At 48.7% G+C, this 23,890-nt stretch overlaps 1 protein-coding gene across 1 annotated transcript in view; it reads left to right on the forward strand.

The window, feature by feature from the left end:
- The window catches only part of BRINP2 (BMP/retinoic acid inducible neural specific 2), a 57,813-nt gene that overhangs the window by 18,839 nt on the left and 15,084 nt on the right, over positions 1–23,890 (forward strand). Inside the window, exon 2 of the mRNA XM_001515517.4 lies at positions 11,555–11,912. Coding sequence (XP_001515567.1) covers positions 11,632–11,912 — 281 coding nt within the window. The 5' untranslated portion in view covers positions 11,555–11,631. The remainder of the gene's footprint in view (positions 1–11,554; positions 11,913–23,890) is intronic.

Consider the following 23,890-nt stretch of genomic DNA (forward strand, 5'->3'; position numbering starts at 1 on the left):
CCCTCCTACCTCACCTCCCTTCTCTCCTTCTACATCCCAGCCTGCACACTCCGCTCCTCTGGTGCTAACCTTCTCACTGTGCCTCTATCTTGTCTGTCTCACTGCCGACCCTGGCCCATGTCCTTCCTCTGGCCTGGAAAACACTCCCTCCTCAAATCTTCCAGACAATCACTCTCCCCCCACTTCAAAGCCCTACTTGAAGGTGCACCTTCTCCAGGAGGCCTTCCCAGACTAAGCCCCACTTTTCCTTGGCTCCCACCCACTTCTGCTTCACCCTGACTCTCTCCCTTTCCTCTCTCCCCCACCCCGCCACAGCACTTATGAATGTATCTATAATTCTATTTACTTATATTGATGCCTGTTTACTTGTACTGATGTCTGTCTTTCCCCCCTAGACTGTGAGCCCATTGTGGGCAGTGACTGTCTCTTTTTATTTGCTGTACTATACTTTCCAAGTGCTTAGTACAGTGCTCTGCACACAGTAAGCGTTCAATAAATATGATTGAATGAATGAATGAATACAAGCTAACCAGCTTGGACACAGTCAATGTCTCACATAGGAGTCACAGTCTTAATCCCCATTTTACAGGGTAAGTAACTGAGGCAAGAGAAGTTAAGTGATTTGCCCAAGGACACACAGCAGACAAATGGCAGAGCTGGTATTAGAACCTAGGTCCTCTGACTCCCAGGCCCATGCTCTTTCCACTAGACCACACTGCCATGACTCTGGATTCTGTCTCTCCTCTCTGAAAAGCTTTCCTTAACTCTCCCTCACCCCTGAACAACCAGGTATTCTTTCATTTCATTGTACGTATTGAGGGCAGAGCCCTATAGCAGGCCCTTTGGAAAACAGAATGAAAGTCAAAGACCAGGTCCCTGTCCTTGAGGAATTTATAATCTCATAGGGGAGGCAGGCAGACATAAATTGTGTACATGACCAAAAAGATGTGCAGAACACAGAAAGGGACCTAAGTGGCCAATACAAAGGTTCAGCTTGGAAAGTAGTTTAATTCACCCCTCTTGTTCAATGCCACAGAGCTTTTTTCCCATCCCCCTAAAAAATCCTCTCATGCTGTCATTTTGCATGTTTGATCTCAGACCTCAAATTGACTTTATTGAAATATTCAAGCAAAATCCTCTTAGAGGTTTTTGAGTTATTTCAAGAGGGGGAAAAAACACATTACATTTTTTTCCTGCCTGGTGAATGCATTTTGACCTTTATCTGACTCAGAGAGAGCTGAAGGCATAAACTTTCAAACTTGGCAGCACAGCTGTCTTCCAAGAGGGAAGTGAATCCAGCCAAATTAGAAGAAAATCACTTAAGTTTTTGCAAAGTTCCAATGGTTTGAATTGACACTGTGCCACCAAATATTTTCTCTCTGGCCAGGTCTTCACAATTCTCAGTAGAACAAAGTGGGTGGATGGCAAGTGAATTTGAACCAAGTGATCTGCTTTGGGGTCTGGTTCACTGGTCCAGGAAGACCCTTGAAAAGGCCAAAGAGTTCATCCTCTTAATGTAAGTCCCCAGTTAGAATGTAAACTCCTGGTGGGCAAGGAATGTGTTACTTCCTCATTTTGCACTTCACAAACACTTATAAGGCCCCGTGCCATGTGGGCAGTCAGTAGATACAACCACCACTGTTACCAGTATGGGTTTCATTGGGCCAGTGAAGCAAGTTGAATCTCAACTAAGGTGGCAGGTCCCCAGGGGATTTAGGGGAACCCAGGGAATCCACACTCACACTTCCTTTGGGTCTTGTGGACTCTGCCCTGAGGGAGGTTAATGCAGAATGGCCACTGGTGAGACTAAGCCTTGGCCCCAACCCAAGTTTAGGTGGGCTTGAAGACTGAAGATTGACCGTCTGGTAGAATGACGGAGAGGGGGTGGGTAAGGTATTTAAGGTATTTATTGAGTGCTTATTGTGTATAGAGTATTGTACTAAGTGCTCAGGAGTTTGAAGCTCTGGTAGGGCAGGGGGAGGGGGTGGGTAAGATATTGGCCATGTATTGTGTGCATGGCACTGTAATAAGTGCTTGGGAGAGTACAGTAGAGTTATTAAAATGATCCTTGCCCTCAAGTAGCTTACAATCTAGTGGGGGAGATAGACACTAAAATGGCATGGGAGCATGCCACTGGGCACCCAATGGAACTAATGCCAGCAACATTCATAGCCATGCAAGGACTACCACGCTGGGGCCAACACTCAGGGATGCCTCTGGGGTCCTACACAAGTGGCTGGTTTCTTGAAACCTGCCCACTTCCTGTGGAAGCACGGGCTCCACCCCTGCCCTTGTGGGCTCATCTAGAACCAATCCCTTGGGTCCCTCATGCCTGGGTAAGCTCAAGTGTCCCATTTATGCCAAATGGAGAGCTGTAGATCTGAATGTTAGGTGCCTTCTGTGGGCAGAAGGACTCATCAACATTCTCAAGTTGGTGTTTCTGTATTCGTGTGTGTGTGTGTGTGTGTGTCTAGCTACAGAAATGGGGGAGGCTACATATAGATTATTTATAAAGTTAGCTTCTAAGACTCTCTGTGGTATGTCTCTCTTCTCCGTCTATCGGAAAGAGAAGAATGAAGACTGATGCTGAGACCCATACAGAATCGTGGCGAGAGAAAGAAGGACGGAGATAAAAAGGGATAAGGGGCCGGCAGGAAGAGAAACCATACACATGGAGACTGAGAGATAGAAAAAGCTCCCTGGGAGAGAGGCGTTTCCATTAATGGTTTCAAAGTCGAAAGCAGCTCCTGTTTATGTGTTGGGAGCTCTTAAGTGTCAACAGTAACAGTGCAGGCTAACCCCAAACCTATCTTTAGACTGTTTCTGATACGCCACGGGAGCTTTGAGGTCTGAATTAAAACCCTCACCACCACCTTAGAAGAGGTTATTGATTTATTAATGGGCCACTGTGCCCCTAGTGAAAGCAAAGCCTCCAGATGAAGACGTTACCCAGGGATCAGTTATGATGGGGGTGGCCCAGTAAGATCCCGAGCAGCATGGCCTAGTGAAAAGAGTATAGGCATGGGAGTGAGAGAACCTGGTCCTAAACCCAGCTCCACCACTTGCCTGCTGTGTGACCTTGGGAAAGTCACTACACTCAGTTACCTCATCTGTAAAATGGGGATTAAGATTGTGAGCCCTAAGTGAGACAGGGACTGTGTTCAACCTTCATTCTTCAACTTTCAATCTTCATTCATTCACTTGTATTTCAATCATATTTATTGAGCACTTACCGTGTGCAGAGCACTGTACTAAGCACTTGGGAGAGTACAATACAACAATAAACGGACACATTCCCTGCCTACAACAAGCTTATAGTCTAGAGGATTGCCCTAGCCCTTAGTACAGTGCCTGGCATATAGTAAGCGCTTAAATACCACTAGTATTATTATTATTATTATGTTCACTGAGTCAATCTTGGGCGACCAAATGGGAACATTTTAGTGTCTGAGTCCTGTTTCACACAGCAAAACTGGCAGCCAAATACCTTAGCTGCTTCACAGAGTCTTGCTTTCCCCAGCCCTCTGATCCCCGCCCAGCAGAACCAGCTATCCTTTGCTGACTAGATTGGCTTCGTCACCTGCCATGCCCTAATAAATAATAATAATAATGGCATTTGTTAAGCACTTACTATGTGCAAAGCACTGTTCTAAGCGCTGGGAAGGATACAAAGTGCTCAGGTTGTCCCACGTGGGACTCACGGTCTTAATCCCCATTTTACAGATGAGGTAACTGAGGCACAGAAAAGTTAAGTGACTTACCCAAAGTCACACAGCTGACAAGCGGCTGAGCCGGGATTTGAACCTGTGACCTCTGACTCCCCAGCCCGGGCTCTTTCCACTGAGCCATGCTGCCTAATGGTAGGGCTGGGCCAGCCAGGACTGGGCTATGTCCCCACTGCCCAGGAATAGCCATCTTCAAGAAATGCTTCCCAAGGCAGGGACCCCATCAATCAGTCGGGGGGATTTATTGACCCTTAATGCATTCTGAGCATTGTACTAAAAGCTTGGGAGAAGACAATATGGTAGATCCCTGCCCTCAGGGAGCTTACCATCCAGTGGAGGAGCTCCCACTCTCTACTCTCCGGTTCCCTTTCCGCTGACGGCAGGATTTATCTGAGCATGAGTGAAGGCTTTAACCCCACAAAACGATATTAGGGAGCTTTAGGTCCTGGAAGCCAGGCTTTGGATTGAACCCAGCAAATCTGCTAGATTGTTAAAACACAAGAGCATCATCTGCAAATAGTGCTTATATGGTTTTCACAAAGTCAAGAGAATAAATGACCTGGTATGATTTATTAAGAGGCATGGCTCAGTTCCCAGCAAGACTATCTTGGGTGTGTAGATGTGTAGACCCCCGATAAATGCATACACACTTTCTTCACAGAACATTCCTGAATGCACCGTACATTTTCTGCAGAATTGATCTCTCTCCAGTTTTACCACTGAAATGCAGCCACCTCTGGGGTGAGATCAGGTGGCTGCACTGCCATTACCAGTTCAGAGCTCAAAGTAAAAAAATGGTCGAATTAAAGCCTTAGAGGAAGAAGACATGCTTACAGAGTGAAGTGCAGGTGTTCTTTCTTCCCTCCCTCCCCTTCTCCTTCAGATAAGACAGTAGCTTCTGCCAAAGGGCAAAATCTCTTTGCTATGGCAGGAATTTAGGATGCAGTAAGAGAAAGAATGCTCTACTTCTGACTAATCTCCTTTCCTGGAGTAGCCTGGGCCATCCCCAGACCTTGTCAGCCAGTTATAGACCAAGCGAAAGTCCACTGAAGTGGGTGGGATTGCAGGGTTAAAGGTGGAAAGGCCGCTGCAACAGGATGACAGACTGTTCCAGTTTCCTTAGGCCAAAAGAGCACAGCTCTTTATTGCCAAGTGGAGCCAACAAGTGGAAGATGTTGCAGCCTTCTAGAAGTGCACGGAACTCTCAAATCAGCATTCTGAGGTGACGGCTTTACTGGAGTTGAGGTGGGTGGGGGAGGGGAGGTGGTGTCACAACAGTTGCTTAGGCTCTTTAAATGCTAGGCTGATTAAAGCAAGATAATAATATTAATGTAGTAAAGCCTACCTAACTCTTGAAAAAACAAATTAATTCATGGCTGTGAGAGGGAGATGGGGTGGCTGTTTTAATTCCCATTTTGCAGAGTGAGAAACAGAGGCTCTGGGATTTTAGGGACTCTCCCAAAGGCACAGAACGAGTCAGTGGGTGAGCCAAGAGCTTCTCTCATCCAACCCTTGGGGACTGAGGATCCACGGTACAGTGGGGTTATTCCTTGCCAAGATCTCTGAGATTAGGACCCTCCTCTCCACTGATTAGGAACAGGAGAGGATCAGAGGCAGGGCTCCCTGTTCCTCCTTCTTCCCAACTCACACCTTAAATGCTTAAAGAAAACCTAACTTCTCCTCATTCTCCTTTTGCCCTCCCTCCACCACTCTTCATACCCTCAAGAGTTTCCCACCTCCTAGCGTCTTATAGGGCTAAACAGATTAACCCTCTAGACTGTAAGATCATTGTAAGGAACGTGTCTACCAACTCAGCTGTATTATACATTCCCAAGTGCTTAGTACAGTTTTCTGCACACAGTAAGTGCTCAATAAATACCATTGATTGGTTAACCTTCATTGGTCAACTACCCGGAGATCTAGACGTACTAAACGACCGTGAATTTATGAAGAGCTCAGAGCATTCTGACAGCAGCTCCTTTTGCTTAGCAACAATCTCTAGGAGTCAAGGAGGCACAGAGATCAGCATCATCATCTTACCAGAGGAGAGAGGGGCAGGAACAGGGGTCAAGGAACTTCTCCTAAGCCACTAAGTAAAGTCAGTAGCAACTTGGTTCAGCGTATTGGCCCTTGGACTGTACTCTGCTCCCTCTGAGGTAGGAGCATGTTACGTATTGTAAATATTTTTTATGTTTTTCTACCACATTAGGGTGGCAGCTCCTTGTGGACAGGGAAATTGTCGGATCATTTTTTGGTAGTTCCCAAGCGCCTAGTTCAGGGCAACGCATCAAGCGAACGCTCACTAAATGCTACCATGACTAGTATTTGGGCTCCCACACGTCGACAGTCGAATCCCACCAGCTTTTGGGCAGCTCATCTCTTTGCAAACACGCTTGCAGAAACTGTCTTCTTGCCGCTCCCCGCCTCCCCTCCGCGATCCCAGAAGCCCCACGCTATTTAGCACGGCTCGATACAATGTGCCGTCTAGCCCCAGCCGAGACTAGCATTGAGAAAAGCCACAGGGGCCGCTGGTCAGAGTTCAGCTGCTCCGGCCAGCCTGGCGGACAGCCCAGAGCTAGATTAGCCAGAGTGGCCGCAGGTCACCGAGGAAGGATCTGGCAGAGCTCGAGCCGCAGCTGTGATGGGAGATGACTTTTTGGTCTCGTTAGAGCTTGGGGTTTCCAGCCTGAATGAACAGCATCGATGGCTCTTTGAATATTCTTCCCCCAATCCAGATACCCTTAGATCAGGGGTCTTTCAGCTTTCCAGTGTCCTCGTGAAAGTTCTGCCTTTCTGAATCAGGCATAATAATAATGGCACTTGTTAAGCACTTACTATGTGCCAAGCATTGCTCTAAGCACTAAGGTGGGTACAAGTGAATCAGGTTGGACATAGACCCCGTCCCAAATGGGGCTCACACTCTTAATCTCAGTTTTACAGATGAGGTAACTGAGGCCCAGAGAAGTTAAGTGACTTGCTCAAGATCATACAGCAGACATGTGGCAGAGCCAGGATTAGAACCCAGGTCCTCTGACTCCCAGGCTTTATCCATTAAGCTGTGCTGAACCTTCCACCCCCAGGAAATGATACAGCATGGCCTAGTGGAAATAGCCCAGGCCTGGCAATTACGGGGCGTGGGTTCTAGTTTGGACCCTATCACTTGACTGCTACGTGACCTTGAGGAAGTCACTTAACTTCTCTGTCTCCTCATCTGTAAAATGGGGACCAAATACCTGTTCTCCCTCCCACATGGTTGGCAAGGTCTACATTACCTTGTATCTACCTCAGCTCTTTGTACATAAGAAATGCTTAATAAATACCATTATCATTATTATTACTATCATCATCATTATGGCCCTCTACTGGTCAGCTCGTGCTGTCACTTGAGGGCTCAAATGTCCTCTCTTTGTATTCCTATTGCATGACAGCTGCGGACACGAGTACCTCAATTCCGTCTATCTTGCCATTGACTTCTCGCCCACATTCTACCTCTGGCCTGTAGCGCCCTCCCTTCTTGCATCAGACTGATAATTGCTCTCCCCTACTTCAAAGTCATATTAAAGGCACATTTCCTCCAAGAAGCCTTCCCTGACAAATCTCCCTTCCTCTTCTCCCACTCCCTTCCTCGCTGCCTTGCCTTGCTCCCCTCATTCATCCTCCTTCCCATCCCCACAACATATGTATATATATCTTTAATTTATTTATGTATATTAATGTCTGTCTCCCACTCTAGACTGTGAGCTCTTTGTGAAGAGGGAATGTCTGATGTTGTTATTCTCTCCCAAGCACTTAGTACAGTGCTTTGTTCACAGTGAGCGCTAAATAAATACAGTTGAATTGAATGCAACAAGCCCATGGTCGGTAGGCAGAGGTAGAAATGGAGAATGCAGATTACTATTTTGCCCTTGGAGCAGTGCAGGCAGTGGAGTGTGGGACTGGGGGAGAGGGATAAGTTTTGCCAGCTTGATTCAAAGCAGGTTGGGGTCAAGCTGTGGAATTTCACCTTTTGCCAAGCCTCGATGATTTAGGGGGACTCTCAGAGGCCCTGATCTGCCCCAGCCCCCAGGAGGTCACCCATGACCAACTGCCTGGCCCGTGGGCTGCAGGTCGTCTCCGTCAGGGCAAGCCATTTTGGATCCCCAGCCTCTACCGTGTCCCCAGCAGCCCCACAGAGTGGTCTGGGGACCTCAGAACAAGTCCGATCCTGGGATCAGAGGCATGAGGGAGAATTACTTGGTTATTTTCTTTTTAAGGCAGTAAAGTCTTAAAAAAGAATTCTGAGCAAAACCTAAGTCCATCCCTTTGCCCTTACCTCTTCTGCAAAGGGCAGTACCCCCGTCCTGGGAGAAGAGCCACGCCAATCCCAGCATCCTCCCCCGGTGGGGAGTCCTAACAGGGTCATTGTTGAAGTTCCAGCTGCAACCCTCCCTGCCCATCCACTCCCAGCTCTGGAGAGAAAGAGAGAAGATGGAAGAGAGTGGGGGGCATCCCTCCACCCTCAAGGACTCTTGGGAGATCTGGGTGACCTTCTTGGCAGCCTTGAATGTGCTGCCCTAGTACAAAGCAGCTTATTTGTCCTTGAATGTTTACTTCAAGTGCCAATTGTCATGGTTAATTGTTTACTACGCTTTCCACTCGGCTGCATAAGCAGCGGCAGAGGGAGCCCCAGCCCCTGGAACCTGCGGGAGGGGAAAATTGCTTTCTCGCACACAGAGCCAGGTCTGAGAGCTGCCTGCGGGGGTCTTGGAGTTCCCCTCTCCTGCAGCAACGGTGGAACAGGGTGGGCTTGGAGACCCAGGGAGGCCGGGCTTTCAGCATACCTTGCTCCCTGGAGCAGATCACATTAGATACATAGAAGGACTTCTCCACAATTAAGCATTGAAACAGGTAACCAGAGAAGGAGGTGAAACACCCTTCTCTAAGAAGATATTGGCACCCAAAAGTCTAGTATGTTTTTTCTACTTGGAGGGGGAAATGGATACAGTGAATGGATACAGTGGATATAGTCCTTTCTAGTCTTATATTGCTCTGGCACTCTGTTGCTTGTGTCCCGTCGTCCCCTCCCCCTCACCCCCCAAACACACATATCCTGGGGAAGTAGCTGGATGGGGAATATATCACGGGATCTCCTTGGTTAGTGATCTGACAGGCATTAGACTTCCTGGACCATTTGGATTTCCTTGCCACCTCAGGGGAGAGTCTCACTAACAGAGGCAGCCCCCTTCTTCCCCATAACACCCTATCACTGTCCACTTCACCCCAACAGAGGTTGATCAAGGAAGCCAGACAGCTAGATCTTGCCTCCTACCACTAAAAGGGTAGGCAGCCTTGCTCACATCATCCATCGAAAGTCAGATAAGTCCCCATTATGGGAGGGGAAATCCATACGTTAAACCAACAGCTCATTTCAGCCAATGGAGAGGTGGAAGAGACGCCCATATGCTCACAGCCACCCGAGGAGAACCTCCGCCGGCCTGGATAATCCACATCCTGGATGATTAACCCCAAATCATCCTGACTGCAACCTGGGCGAGTCTGGGGTCTCCATTTCTGTGTCTCCAAAGAACTGGCAATGTCATTGATTCCCCAAATATGCTGCTTGGCAGCTGGGGAATACTGGGGAGCTTGTAGCTGCACGACACACTCAGTTCCTCAGAGAAAAGTCATTACACATTCGCCTTTACTGAATATCGATGGAATTTCCTTCTAAGGGCCAGATTTTTACATCACAACCATCTCATCTTAAAAAAAAGCCAGAAGAAAAAAGTTCTAGGGACAGGTTTTTCTTCAAAGTGTTTAAACTGATTTGGAACTTATCTTTCTTCTGTAGAGATTTTGAGTCAGACACTCATCACCTCCTGAGGAAAGCCAATGAAGCAGAAAATACATCATCCGTAGCCAGGTTTTTCAGAGAAGTCGGCCCTGAGTTCAGTCATTCTTGCTGTATTCAGCAAACCCGGCCTAACAATCAAACGCATTTGACTCATAAACCCCTACTCCTCCAGGGCCCCACTCAAGCCCATCTTGGCTGGCAGTGCTGGCCGTCACTGCAGAACCAGCTCAGCTATCCAGAACTCATATTAGGTTTCTCTGGAGAGGTTGGCTATTGGGCTGTTGTGACTATGGGAATATCCTGGGTACTTGAAACTGTCCCTGAATTTTGTGCCATTTTATGTGCAGCCAATACAAGAACTAAAAAGAGTCACGGACCCTAGTACTTAATTGGAGGTGAAGAGTCATTTTAGGACATCTCTGAGTTTTGCTGTAAATTATAGGAGTCTGTCCTGGTGTTGGTGTGTGGTGTGTGTATGTGGGGTATGGGAATGGACGTGGGTGGACTACTCTCCTCCCTCCCTGACTTAGTTAATAATAATAATAATAATGTTGGTATTTATTAAGTGCTTACTATGTGCAGAGCACTGTTCAAAGCGCTGGGGTATACAGGGTAATTAGGTTGTCCCACATGAGGCTCACAGTCTTCATCCCCATTTTACAGATGAGGGAACTGAGGCAGAGAGAAGTTAAGTGACTTGCCCACAGTCACATAGCTGACAAGTGGCAGAGCTGGTATTCGAACCCAAGACCTCTGACTCCCAATCCCGTGCTCTTTGCACTGAGCCACCCTGCTCCTCACTAGTGTCATGGCGTTTACAGAACTCCAGGAGGTTAGAGACTAGCTTCCTCACACAAGGACAGAGCCACCAGAAAAGTCAGGATAAGTTAGTTTTTCTAGGGAATTCAGATGTGAGGTGCTTTAATCTAATCAATCAAGGTAGAAATACTGACTAGCTTTCTTCCAGAGAGCATGTAGCACTTTCCCATGGGTTGTATTTAACTTCAAACCATTCCTAGGAGGTTGGACTGGGCAGCTGCTTAGCATTCTGGGGAAGTTGAAGCCCACAGAGGCTATATGGAGTGCCCAATCAGTGGCAGGGTTTATACTGATCTTTCATTTCCAGAGCTTCAGAACTTTTCCCCAGAACACCCAATGGTTAGAGCACGGGATGTGTAACTAGAGAAGTCAGTGGAGGTTTAACACGTACATGGGTTTGCTTAGATTGTAAGCCCAGAACAACGTCCATTTCCCTACCCATGTACTCTTTCCCAGTGCTTACTACAGTACCTTGCACACAGTAAGTGCTTAATAAATGCTATTACGATCACTGCTACTAGATGGTTGGTGATGGCGGCACCATCTAACTGCACAATCTTAGTCATCACCACCTTCAGTACTGAGTGAGCACTCTCTGTATGCTGAGAATTGTTCTAAGCACTTGAGGTCATACTATAATTATAATTAAAAAGGTGATATTCACTAAGCTAGGTGCCAAGTACTGTGCTTAGTGTTGAGGTAGACACGGATTAAACAGGTAGGGTCTAGTCCCATTCTACATGGTGCTCAGTCTAAGGGGGAGGGAGAACAGGTAGTTTCTTGCCTTTAAAAATGGGGCTTAAAGTAAGGCACAGAAAAGTTAATTGACTTGTCCAAGGTCAAACACCAGGCAAGGGGTGGAACTGGGATTAAATCCTAGGTCTCCTGGCTCTCTTCTGCTACAAGTATATGACACTGTACCTATGCTCGAGTAGTTCAGAGTTTAACAGACTCTGAGACTCAGTATCCCCCCTGGAAAATTCACTTGTTCGGCGCCTGGGGTTGATGTGCAGCTGTGTCCATAGAGCATGAAGCTCCTTGGAAGAAGGGCATAGGATAGAGCCTGGAGAAACCGGCCCCCACCACAGTTCCTGGGGTTTGCTCTGCAGACCCGTCTGCCGGTGGCCGTCCATCCGTCCAACCGCAATACTGATGCCAACGCTTTGTCCCATTGCAGCTCGGGGGCCCTGAGGGAGCGGCACCGAAGGGGAGAGAGTGGCAAGAGAATGAAGAAGCCAACTGCCCGTGAGAAGCATGAGGTGGCCGCGCGGTGCTTGGATTAGAGGGCGGCAGCTGAGGGTCCCGTGGGGGCCGGCACTGCCGCTGCTGGCCCTGCTGGCCCTTGGAGCCCCCGCTTGGCTCTTGGCGGCTGCCCCGGCAGTGCCCGAACAGCATGCCGCCCCCGATGCTGCTCCCGGCCAGCCGCCGCTCGACTGGCTGCTCGCCGACCGGGGCCCTTTCCACCGCGCGCAGGAGTACACTGACTTCACGGAGCGCTTCCGCCAAGGTTTCACCACCAGGTATAGGATCTACAGGTGAGCGGGCGGCGGCCCCAGTCTCGCCGACCTCTTGGCCCGGTCGGCCCAGATGGCATCAGGTGGGCTCGGGCCGGCAGAGTCGGGAGGGAGTCCCCAGCCAGTCTGGGAGAGAGAGACTAAACCGCAGTGTTACCTGGCGGAGATGGCTATTTATAGGTGAAGCCCCTGGCAAGTAGGGGCCAGACCTGGGTGGGTTGGGGGGAAAACTGCTGTGGTGGGCAATCGGGGTCAGGCGGCATCAGCTAATGGGTTGGTTCACTTCATGAGGCTCCCACCCTGCCACCTGGCCAGTAGCGTAGTGAGGGATCTGTGGTTCATTTGCGATCATGCCACTATGGTTTACCATTCAGGACAGAGTCGGGTTTCCTGTTCATTTAAAGTGAAAAGCATTGGCCACCAGGGTCAGCCCTCGTGCCCTGAATCGTGCCCACCGGAAAGCTTCCATGAGTCCCTGAGATGGGCATTGTCTGTTGTAATCCCACACCTAGCTAATTCTGGCCTGAGAAACTGCATCCAAGTGAAAAACCAAGCCCTGAGGAGCTAGAAAGGATTCTGAAATCCCTCGCAGTTTGTCCACCCTACAGGATGCTTTCTGATTAAACAGATCAGAAAACTCTTTATGGAACCATGGCCCCTGGGAACCAGTTTCCCTCCACTTCCCAAAATAGAAGTGATCTTATTGGCTGAGTGTTTCTTTTCTCAGAGTTCATACTCAGAACCAGTTCAAAGACCAAAACAAAGCAGGTGAACAGAATGACTGGAAACCTCTCAGACCCGACGCTCACATACTAAGGAGGCAGAAAGACTGTAGTTTCCCCAGCCAACTATGTAAACAACACATTCTACATAGACACAGATGACCCATAGGGGCCAACCTGGTCATTTTAGGGAGTATCTAGCTGATCTGCAGCCCCTCTGACTAGGAGAGCATCATGACCCGCTAGACCAAAGGCCAGTCACTGGCTGCTGGCTTCCCCTTTGAGTCTGTAGGCCCACTCGAGGTCAGGAGAATGCACTAAGGCCAAACAGAGCCCAGCAATTGGTCGTCAGGGCAGTGACAGGCACAGCCCAGAACAAAGATGACAGAAGCCTTACCTCACCCTCTGGGCCTGTGCAACTCTGCTGACTCGGGAGCTGGACTTGAGCCTTCCTCAGGGCAGACTCCAGGGAGATGACTCCCCTGCCACTAAAATAAGCAAAAGAGTGTCAGTTAGGGGTCCGTCTGAGGGCATGATGGTAGGGTGGCCCCTCACACTATATGCCTCATACCAGACACGCAAGGGGACCTAAAGATGACCTAAGTAGCATCGTGGGTACATGCACAAGCCTATCCCAACCTAGAATATGTCCCCAAGAAATTGGGAGGGGGAGATATCTGACCCCCCCTCAACTTGCTCCAGAACTGCTGCGTTAATAATAATAATTATGGTACTTATTAAGCGCTTACTATGTGCCAAGCACTGTTCTAAGCACTGGGGTAGATATGAGGTAATCAGGTTGTTCCAAGTGAGGCTTCACAGTCTTTATCCCCATTTTACAGATGAGGTAACTGAGGCACAGATAAGTGAAGCAGCTTGACAAATGGCAGAGCTGGGATTAGAGCCCACGTCCCCCAAGCCTGGGCTCTTTCCACTATGCCACGCTGTTCTCTTCCCAAGCCTCACTACTCAGTCATCATTAAACCAAAGGTATCAGTGCTTACTGTGCACAGATTACTGTATTAAGCACTTGGAACTTGTTTTCAGGAGCTGTGGCAGCAGGCAGTCTCTAGTCCTTGTGGGCAGGGAATGTGTCTGTTTACTGTTATATTGTACTCTTCCAAGGGCTTAGTACAATGTTTTGCCCACAGTAAGTGCTCAATAAATACAATTGAATGAATGAATGAAAAAAAGGGAGGCTGAAAATAAAGAGGCCAGCTACAAGGCCACTTGGTCTGCATCAGTAGCAGTCAAGGAACGGGCAACTGTAAACCAGACTCTCCAATAGAAGATTGGACAAATGGCCATCCTATTTGAACTATTTCCCTCTTTGCAGCAGAGTGCAAATGGACATCTCCACAATGCAACCCGCCTGGGCAGAAAGAGATTGTTGGGCAGCATTTGAAACCCTCCTACATAATAATAATAACCAATATTACTACCCTTATTATTATTATTAAGTGCTTACTATGCACTGAAACACATACAACATCATCAGGCCCCACATGAGACTCACAGTCTAAGTACGAGGGAAAACAGGTATTGAATTCCCATCTTGCAAATGAGGGAATGGAGGCATAGAGAAGTTTAAGTGTCTTGCCCAAAGTCTCAGAGCAGGCAAGAGGAAGAGCTGGGATTAGAACCCAGGTCCTCTGACTCTCAAGCCCCTACTCTTTCACTAGGGGCTTGACATCTAAGGGGGGGTTGGGCCCTCCCCAATTTGACAGCCAGTGGTACATCAAGGGTACCCAACCCTGCCCCCCCAATCTCCTAAGAGCCCAGAATTAAAGGACTCAGTAGCTCCCATCAAGCCAAGCCTAGGTTGCACTGATGCACTATAACTCATTAGCCAGCTAATGATGGGTAAATCTGTGAGATCTCACCATTGACAATCAGGGTACCACAGGGGTGGGCTCTTGCCACCTTGAGTGTCTTTGCCCTGAGAATGTATGAGATTTGCCCAGCTGGCCCCTGCTGGCAGAGCTTCTGGCTGCCCCACGCTCCCCATGAGCTCTGGCAGACTATTTGAATACAGTGCCTGGAACATAGTAAGTGCTTAACAAATACCATAATTACTATCTCTGTGGGCACCTGGGGCAGTAGCAGGACAAGGGGACAATAATGACTGAGCCAGAAATATTGCTAGCGGGCCAGTGGGCACAACCTACAGAGCCCAAGTCAGGCTCCCCAGCAGGCAAGAAGTTCAGATTCCACCATTGCCAGCACTGCCTGCCCAGCGCCACACCCCCAAGGGTCACCCAGGGGCTGATCCGCCTTGCCTGAGGCAGACTTGGACTCAGATTCAGGCTACGGCAACAGTCTCATTGCCCCAGCAGCCCCGGTTCAGAGATGGGGATGGAACCCTCCACGAGGCCAATGGAGTATAGCCCCAGTGACTCTAGACCTAGAGCTCCTTTCCTCTACCTCCCAATCTGGGGGCACTTTCCCTTCCCTGCTAAGGGCATCTTCACCACAACCCACAGTCTCCTCAGGCCTCGAGCAGAGCAGCCACAAATGTAAACACGGTTCCAGGATGCAGATTAGGCACTCTGTCCTCCCTCTGCTGCAAATCACAGTAGGGAGCAGGCTTTATTAAAATGTTCCTTTGTATTAAGATTAAGATAGTTGGAGAGACAATCATGAGAGGAAAAAAAAAGGCTAACAGGAAACATTTAAAGCCAAGAATGAATTAAGACAAAGAGATGGGGAAAAGCCTGAAGCCATCCAAAACACCAAACAGGACATGGGAGAAGAGGGAGAGTGGAGGGACCCCCGTCCTACCAGACCCCACTTCTGTCCAGTTTTTTCTGGGAGGGACCATCTGTGGGAAGATTTCCCACTAGGGCTCTTGGGCGCCTGGGGCAATAAGGCTGACTTGAGTCCCCTATCAGTTGGCGCAAGCATTTTGGCTAGCCTGGGGGGGTGTGTGTCAGGGGTGAGGTGGGGGGGCTACTTCCAGCTCTGACACCACCTGCCCCTGGCCTGGAGTCCCCCAGAAGATTCTAGTTTGGGGCCTAACCCAACCCTGAGGAAGGAACATAGCCGGGGAGAGGGGCCGGAAGGCAGGAAATGTCCTGCTCAGCCTGAAGGGATGAGAACAGAGAACCTAGATTATACACTCCTGGACAAACCAGGGATAATGATGACATTAATAATGAAACTGGTATTTTTGTTAAGCATTTACAGTGTGCTGAGCACCTGGATACACGAGATTGGAGGACACAGTTCCTGTCCTACATAAGGCTCACAGTCTAAGAGGGAGGGATATAGATGAGGAAACTGAGACAAAGAGAAATTAAAAGTGACTTGCCCCGAGGTCACAGAGCAAGCAAGTGGTGGAGCCGGGATCAGGTCTTCTGATTCCCAGTTCTGTGCTTATTCCACTAGGTCACGCTGCTTCTGTAATCATATCTAATCATACCTACTAACTCTATTGAGTTCGCCCTGGCTCTTAGTATAGTGTCCTGCCTAGATCAAGTGCTCAATAAATACCATTGACTGATGGCTGGATTGAGTCGCCAGAGGCCAGGAAGAAAGGTCGAGGAGAAATCAAGAAGATAATTGGGGCGAATGAGGGATGAGAGGAGGATGTGGGACATGGTGAGAAGAGTGAACAATGGCTTAGCATAACACAAGGACGATCCTAAAGGAGACGGCACCAGTGATCAGGGAAGAACTTCTCTTTTCCTGGCCTGGGATGTCCATGCCCGGGAAAACCCCCATCAGCGTCCAGCCAGACACTAGGTTTTATCTTTCAGTCCCACGGCTGGACTCTGGTCCCCTCCTCCAGCCGACATGTCTGCTGTGTTTCAGGTGGGATAGAGGAAAACACCACTCCAGGTGACATCTTTGAGCCAGCAGGGGCCCCGGAGGGAAGGAGAGGACGTAGGCAGCATTAAACAGCCACTTCCCCAGCCCATCTTTCCACCCTCCCTCCCGACTTTCCTACAGCCTCCCCTCCCCATTTCTCCCAATCATCCTTAATTAAACAGTTTGAAAGCTGCAGCCTGATTTTAATTAGAGCAAAATTGGAAAGATTAGAATGAAATTGGCCAATCATTGTTTACGGGGTTGTTGTGGGTAACATAGTGGGCTATAAAATTAGCTTCACGGCCCAGAGTCCAGCTCACCCGGCTGTGTCCGGTTTCCTGGCCAGCAAAGACCTGGCTGTGTGCTGGGCTCATGGACTTTTGCAAGTGACCAATTACAAGACAGTGGTCAAGCCCCTAGGCTCTGGTCCCTGGGGGGACTGCAGCATAGGCTCAGGAGTCAGAGGACCTGGGTTCTAATTCTGGTTCTGCCCCTTACCTACTGTGTCATTCAACTTCCTCAGTTTCCTCAACTGTAAAATGAGGCTTCAATGCCTGTTCTCCCTCCTAGAGTGTAGTCCTGTGTGGGACACTGACTTTGTCCAACTTGATTATTTTGTATCTACCTCGGCACCTAGTATAGTAGCTGGCACATACTTAGCACTTAATGAATACCATTTAAAAAAAAGACAGGACAAACTGGGAAAAGCCAAACCTTAGATGGTGCTGAAGACTAAGACTCTCTGACCCCTGTTGGCCCACTGACCTGACCCAATGGCTCCTGGGATTTGGGTTCTCCTTTGTCAATCAATCATTGGTATTTATTGAGCACTTACTGTGCGCAGAGCACTGTACTAAGTTCTTGAGAGTGTACTGAATGAGAGAGTCAGTAGGAGAATTGCTATCCCCCCATTGCTGCACTGAGGCAGCCCTATACCACTCCCCAACCCCTTTCCCCACAGAGCTGGGCCCACCAGAGGCCTCAGAAAGTTAGGGGTCCCCAGGAGAATGCTGTGCATTGGGGGTGCTTGGAAGAGGTTGTGAAGGCCCACCTATAGATGGTTACAGGGCCAAACTCCTGCCACAGGAAGTGTGATGACAGATGAATGCCACCTCTACAGTGGGTTCTCTTAGGGGGTCCTGGCTAAGGTGGCCAGTACTGGCCTTGTGGATCCAGGACATAGAGATGCACACGGCCCAGTCGTCCCACTCAAACCCCATCCACCCGCGGACTTTGCTGTCACTGTGAATTATACCACCATCCTCTCTGTCTCACAGTCCCACAACCTCGGTATTATCCTCAAATCGTCTCTCTCATTCAACCTCCACATTCAATCTGTCACCGAACCTTGTCAGTTCTACCTTCGTAGCGTCCCTAGAGTCCATCCCTTCCTATCTATCCTAACTGCTACCATGCTGGTCCAAGCACTTATCAATCCCGCCGTGATTACTGCAGCAGCCTCCTCGCTGACCTCCCTGGCCTCCTGTCTCTCTCCACTTCAATTCATACTTTTCTCTACTGTCCAGATCATTTACTTGAAAAAATGATCAGTCCACCTCGCCCCACTCAGAAACATTCAATGGCTTCCCATCCACCTCCACATGAGAGGCTTTATGACACTCAGTCAACTAGTCTCTTCCTACCTATCCTTGCTGATCTCCCACTCCAACCCAACCTACACACTTTGCACCTCTAGTGTCAACCTACTCACTGTACCTTGATCTTGCCTATCTAAATGACAACCCCCTTGCTCACGTCTTCCCTCTGCCCTAGAACTCACAGCCCCCTCGTATCCGGCAGACCACCTCTCTTTCCCTCCTTCAAGGCCCTACTAAAACTACACCTCTTCCAAGGGGCCCTGCCTGACTAGGCCCTCTCTCCCTCCCTTCTACTTTGCTTATGGACTTGGATCTGCTGTACCCCTCAGTAACTTTTTTTTATGGTATTTGTTAAGTGCTTACTGCCAAGCACTAAATTAAGCACTGGGGTAGATACAAGATAATCAGGTTGAACACACTCCCTGACCCACACAGAGCTCATAGTCTTAATCCCCATTTGATAGATGGGTAACCGAGGCACAGAGAAGTTAAGTGACTTTCCCAAGGTCACACAGCAGATGTCCCAGAGCTGGGATTAGAACCCAGGTCCTCTGACTCCCAGACCCGTGCTTCTTCCACTAGGCCATGATGTTTCTCTTGATACTCACCTCACTCCTCTCCTAGTCCCACAGCACTTAAGTAGGAAGCAATGTCCCTAAGGGAAAGAGTCCTGCGTCTCAGGTGACCTGGATTCTAATCCTGGCTCTGCCGTTTGTCTACTGTGTGATCTGGGCATGTCACTTGATTTCTCTGGATTTCAGTTTCCTCAACTGCAAAATAGGGATTAAATCCTACTCCCTCCTACTTGGCCTTGTAAACCCCGTGAGGGGCAGGGACTATGTCCAACCTGATTATCTTGTACCCAGGGCTTAGTACAGTGCTTGACACATAGTAAGTACTAAACAAATAACATAAAAAAGTACATATCCCTATACTCTCCCATTCCACCAACAGGAACTTATTTTAATGTCTGTCCCTCACCCTAGACAGTGAGCTCCCTGTCTATCAACTCCAGTATACTGTACTCTCCTAAGCACCTAGCAAAGTGCTCAACATACAGTAAATAAATACTCAATAAATACCATTGACTGATTGATTAATTGATCCCTCATACATCACACCCCACGTATCATGTTGCAGAAGTCCACTCAAATCTAGGAAACCCTAGAACATTTCTCCAGGGTGGGGCGGGGGACCACTGACAGTCCCCCAGCCCTGATAGTTGCTCCAGAGCCTTGGTGTTCCCTTCCCACACTCAAGCCACTGAACTCAGCGACAGGAGGCAGGGTGGAGGGAGGCTGGGTGCTCAAAATAATATCATATTCCGTAGTATTTCTTACATGTTTACTGCATGGCAAGCACTGTACTAAATGTCAGTGTAGATAGAAGATAATCAGGCCTCATATGAGGTTCGTAGTCTAAGGGGGAGGGAGAAAAGGCCTTTGATCTCCATTTATCTGTGAGGAAACTGAGACACAGAGAAGTTAAGTGACCTGCCCAAGATCACACAGAGCCTTGGACTCACCTCCAAACCCGCCCTCTACCGACACCACGTCAGATAAAATGCGGTTGGGACTTGGGCGGGGTGAAGGGGTAGGGAGTGGAAATGATTCAGTAAACATGATTCCCCATGGATTCCCGTGAAGCTGAACACTGACCTGATCAGGGTGTAAACAAAATAAGGACAGACCTCAAATAAAACAGGCAAATGTGATTTCAGTAAGCAGAATCTCAGCCCATAGCACTGCTGTTTAGTCCCTTCAGGCTGCTGATGCTCTCTGATCAATCAATCAATCAATGATTGAGTGAGTGACATTTCATTCCTTGGGGCTGCTGAAGCTCTGATCTGTGGGCTCCAACAAAAGCCTGTGACACTGATGAGGCGGGTGGATGTTTCTTGCAGCTGCAGGCCGGAATGGGTGTTGGGGTGTCATGGGGGTGAGCATTCTCTGTGTTCTCTGGATCAAGTGTTCGCAGTTTACAAAGCAGAAGGTGACTCTTCCAAGTACTAACCCTGGCTCTTGATGGACACACCCCAACTCAGGTCCTCTGGGAGCGAAGCATCCATCTGGGCTCTTTCTGCCTCTTTCATCATCACCAGCCTTAAAAATCCTGCAGGGGGAATCTTGCCGGCAGATTTCTCTCTGACCTTGCATAAGCCAACACAGGCTGGCTCCCCTCCCCCTCGCCTTCCCTTAGCTGGAAGGGCTGCAGGGCTGCCAGGGTTATTAAAGTCAGCAGAGATGACTCAAAGGCACCTGGGGTGCAGAGACAGTGTACTGTGGCATTTACACTTTTCTAATTACCAGCAGTGCTAAGCCATTTAAAGTTATCATCTGACACCCCTATGCTTGGCTCTCAGAGGGAGGACGGGCTCAGTTGCTGCCGGCTGAGGCTTGGGCATGTTAGAGTTCCACTGGTGGCAACGGACAGCAGCAGCAATGACAACAGCAATAGCGGCAGCCTGGAGATTTGCTTAACCCTTTGGAGTTCTGGAATGAATTGTGCTGGCCCAGTTGAGCCGCAGAGGGTATACGATTTAGCTCATGGCAGGGCGAGATCACCTTTCCTCCACAACAGTTCTAAATCTTTTAAAATCAAAGTGTCCCACAGGAACAAAGGAACTTGGTTAGCTCAGTGAACCAGAGAAGCAGCCTGGTCTAGTGGAAAGAGCACAGACCTGGGGGTCAGGGGATCTGGGTTTTCACCTCGGGTCCACCACTTGCCTGGTCTGTGACCTTGAGCGAGTCATTTAACTTCCCTTTCCTCACCTGTAAAATTCCTAAAACTCCTCTTCTTCCTTCCGCTTAGACTATGCCCTACTTGGGACAGGAACTATGCCCATTCTGATTATCTTGTATCTCCCCCAGAGCTTAGTACAGTGCTTGGCACAAAGGCAGTTTAACTAGCTTAGTAAATGTTGTTGTCCCTCATACTTAACTGTGAGACTCACATGGCACCTGATTATTTTGTAATAATAATGGTGGTATTTGTTAAGCGCTTACTATGTGCAAAGCACTGTTCTAAGCACTGGGGGGATACAGGGTGATCAGGTTGTCCCACATGGGGCTCACAGTTTTCATCCCCATTTTACAGATTAGGTAACTGAGGCACAGAGAAGTTAAGTGACTTCCCCAAAGTCACGCAGCCGACAAGCGGCAGAGTCGGGATTCAAACCCATGACCTCTGACTCCCAAGTCCGGGCTCTTTCCAGTGAGCCACGCTGCTTCTCTAGTAGCTACCCCAGCTCTTCGTTTAGTGCTTGGCACATATTGAAGCACCTAACTAATGCTGCAATTATTTAAAAATACTACAACTTTTATCACTAGTCTGCAGTTCATTTTGCTACAATTGCTTATGACACAATTTGGCCCATTTTAATCATCTTTTTCCCTAAGCTGTAACTCAGAAAGAGAAGTGCCCTCAAGGCAGGTACAGAGTTATAGTGGGGCGGTTCTCCTCTACTGCTGGGAGTTACTACCCGGACATGGCTCAGTAAGAAAGAAAAACAGAACATGAGGACATGGGTTTAGGATGCAGTGGGCAGACAGGAGGGTACAAATTAGACAAAAAGCAGGGCTTCCTGGTATCTGGAGCTGTTAAACTCTGGGGTGAGTAGCCCAGAATTGTTGTAGAATTCAATTTCCCCGGCATGATTGAGAGAGAGTTCTGTCTAGAGTCAGGAGATAGGATTCAATGACCTTTTGGCTCCCTTCCCAGGAGTCTTGTTTCCACCAGCTAGACTGTAAAATCCTAGAGGGCAGGGATCTTCTAACTCTATTGAACTTTACTAAGTGCTTAGTACAGTGTTCTGCATGGAGTAAACACTCAGTAAATGCTATTGAGGGATCTAATGGTTGACTGGCTGAATCTCTCAAGATTTTCCCAGGAGTCATTTATTATAGCTCTGCCCACTTTCCTTTGGGCCCCTTGGCAGTGCAACAGGTGTGCCCCTCCACCCTGCCTCATCTCCCGAGTCACAGTCATAGGAATAGTAGTAGTATTTATTAAGTGCCTACATTTTGTGCTGAGCCCTGTTATAAGTGCTGAGAAAAAAAAATGAACAAGTAAGAATGACACCCAGTTCCTGGCCCTGAAGGGACTCCCCAGCTAAGAATAAGGGAGGGGAGAGGGAACTAGCAATGGACACGTAAGGAAGGATACAACAATAAAACACAAAATGTGACTCTCTGAGCCAGAGAGAGAGGGAAATTCAGCATTCTCCAATTAAAACTGGAGCCTCCTTTTCTATTGCTCAGTCTCCCTCCCCAGAGTCAACCTGATGGTTCCATCCAGGTGCTGTAGGGACTGTCTCCCTCCCTGGCCCACTACCACCCTCCTCGGCAAAAATCATTCCCAACAGCAAAGCAGTGGAAAGGAATCACATCAAAAACTAGTGATCTGTGTAAGCAGGATTCCTGAGAGCTGGGGCCTGGATGAGGAACGGTGGACGACAGGCCCTGCCGCCTATGAACGGACACTACGCAAGGATCGGAACTGCCCCGGGCAGCAGCCCTGAGGCAAGAATCAGCCGTGCCCAGCACCCTCACACTTCCAGCACACTTTTCCCACCAGAACCTGGGTGGGACAGGGTCTGTGTCTGATCTGATTATCTCCTATCTACCCCTGAGCTTAGAGTCAGGCTATGCAATAAAACCTCTAATTACCAATCCATGGCAGGAATCCAGATGACTGTCACAGACACTGCAGCATCAGGTTTCTGGGCTCCCTCTAGTTTCTAGTGTCCATAATCACCTCTCCGGTTGGGTGACAGAGACACAAGGGATGGAGGCAGAGGTCACAGAGAAGTATGGCTAGAGAGGCCAGTCATCAATTTTAAACCAGTCAGTCCACTTTTGAGCTGATCTGCCCCTTTTTGGGCCTTACTGCCTTTGTAGCTGATATATTTATTAGAATGATTATTATGGCTTTTATTAAGTCCTTACTATTTGCTAAGGGCCAGGGTAGACCAAATTTCAGCTCAGACACAGTCTCTATTCCACACAGTGATCACAGCCTAAGGAGAGAGAACAGTTATCTCCATACTACAGATGAAGAAACTGGAAGGAAGTGCTGACCCAACAGCTGACCCTCTCCCTGCCACACACATTCCCTGTGCCCAGAGGGAATGCCTTGGAAATTGCTGATTCTGCCCGGCCTAGCCCTAGGTGGGCCCTCAGCCCCTGAGTGAGAGCCAGGCCTCTGGGAGAGCACCGGCCAGGCTACAGTGGGAGTTTCAGGGCCATAGGCCACACTGGAAAATAAATTTCCAGAATCATCAGTCCCTCAGCTATGCTACTTGGTCTACAGAATTTGCCACCCAAGTAACAATGGCACTCTCCTCCTCCTCCTCCTCCTCCTCCTCCCCCCAACCATTTCCATCTCCTCTCATCACTGCCCAAATCAGTTGGCATAGTAATTAGTAGTAGTAGTGGACCTAATGTCCACTGAGTGAAATGCCCAGTACTAAGCACTTGGGAAAATACCGCCGAAATACCGTGACACATTTCCTGCCTACAAGGAACTTATATTCTAAGGGGAGGATTTCTCCATTATGAACCCAGAACCGCTAGCTTGGCCTTTCCTTTGGTCCAGGGTCCCATGAAACCAAGCACAAAAGGAATGAACTGAAGAAGAGCAGAAGGCAGAGCTTGTTTGGCTTAATTTGGGTCGACCTGCCTGCTTGACTTCCAGTAGACCCACTTGGTGGTCTTATAGGGCCTCCACACCTGTACTAGTACTTATCTTCAAGGCTGGTAAAATGAGTAGAGCTTCAAAGTGAAAGGATCTAGTTGATCCCAATTCTCTCCTTAAGGGAAGCCATGATGTTTCTAACTCACGCCACAATGGTGGAGGTTTATGCGTTAGG

Source organism: Ornithorhynchus anatinus, chromosome 16 (assembly GCF_004115215.2).
Source record: "Ornithorhynchus anatinus isolate Pmale09 chromosome 16, mOrnAna1.pri.v4, whole genome shotgun sequence".
Classification (NCBI taxonomy): domain Eukaryota; kingdom Metazoa; phylum Chordata; class Mammalia; order Monotremata; family Ornithorhynchidae; genus Ornithorhynchus; species Ornithorhynchus anatinus.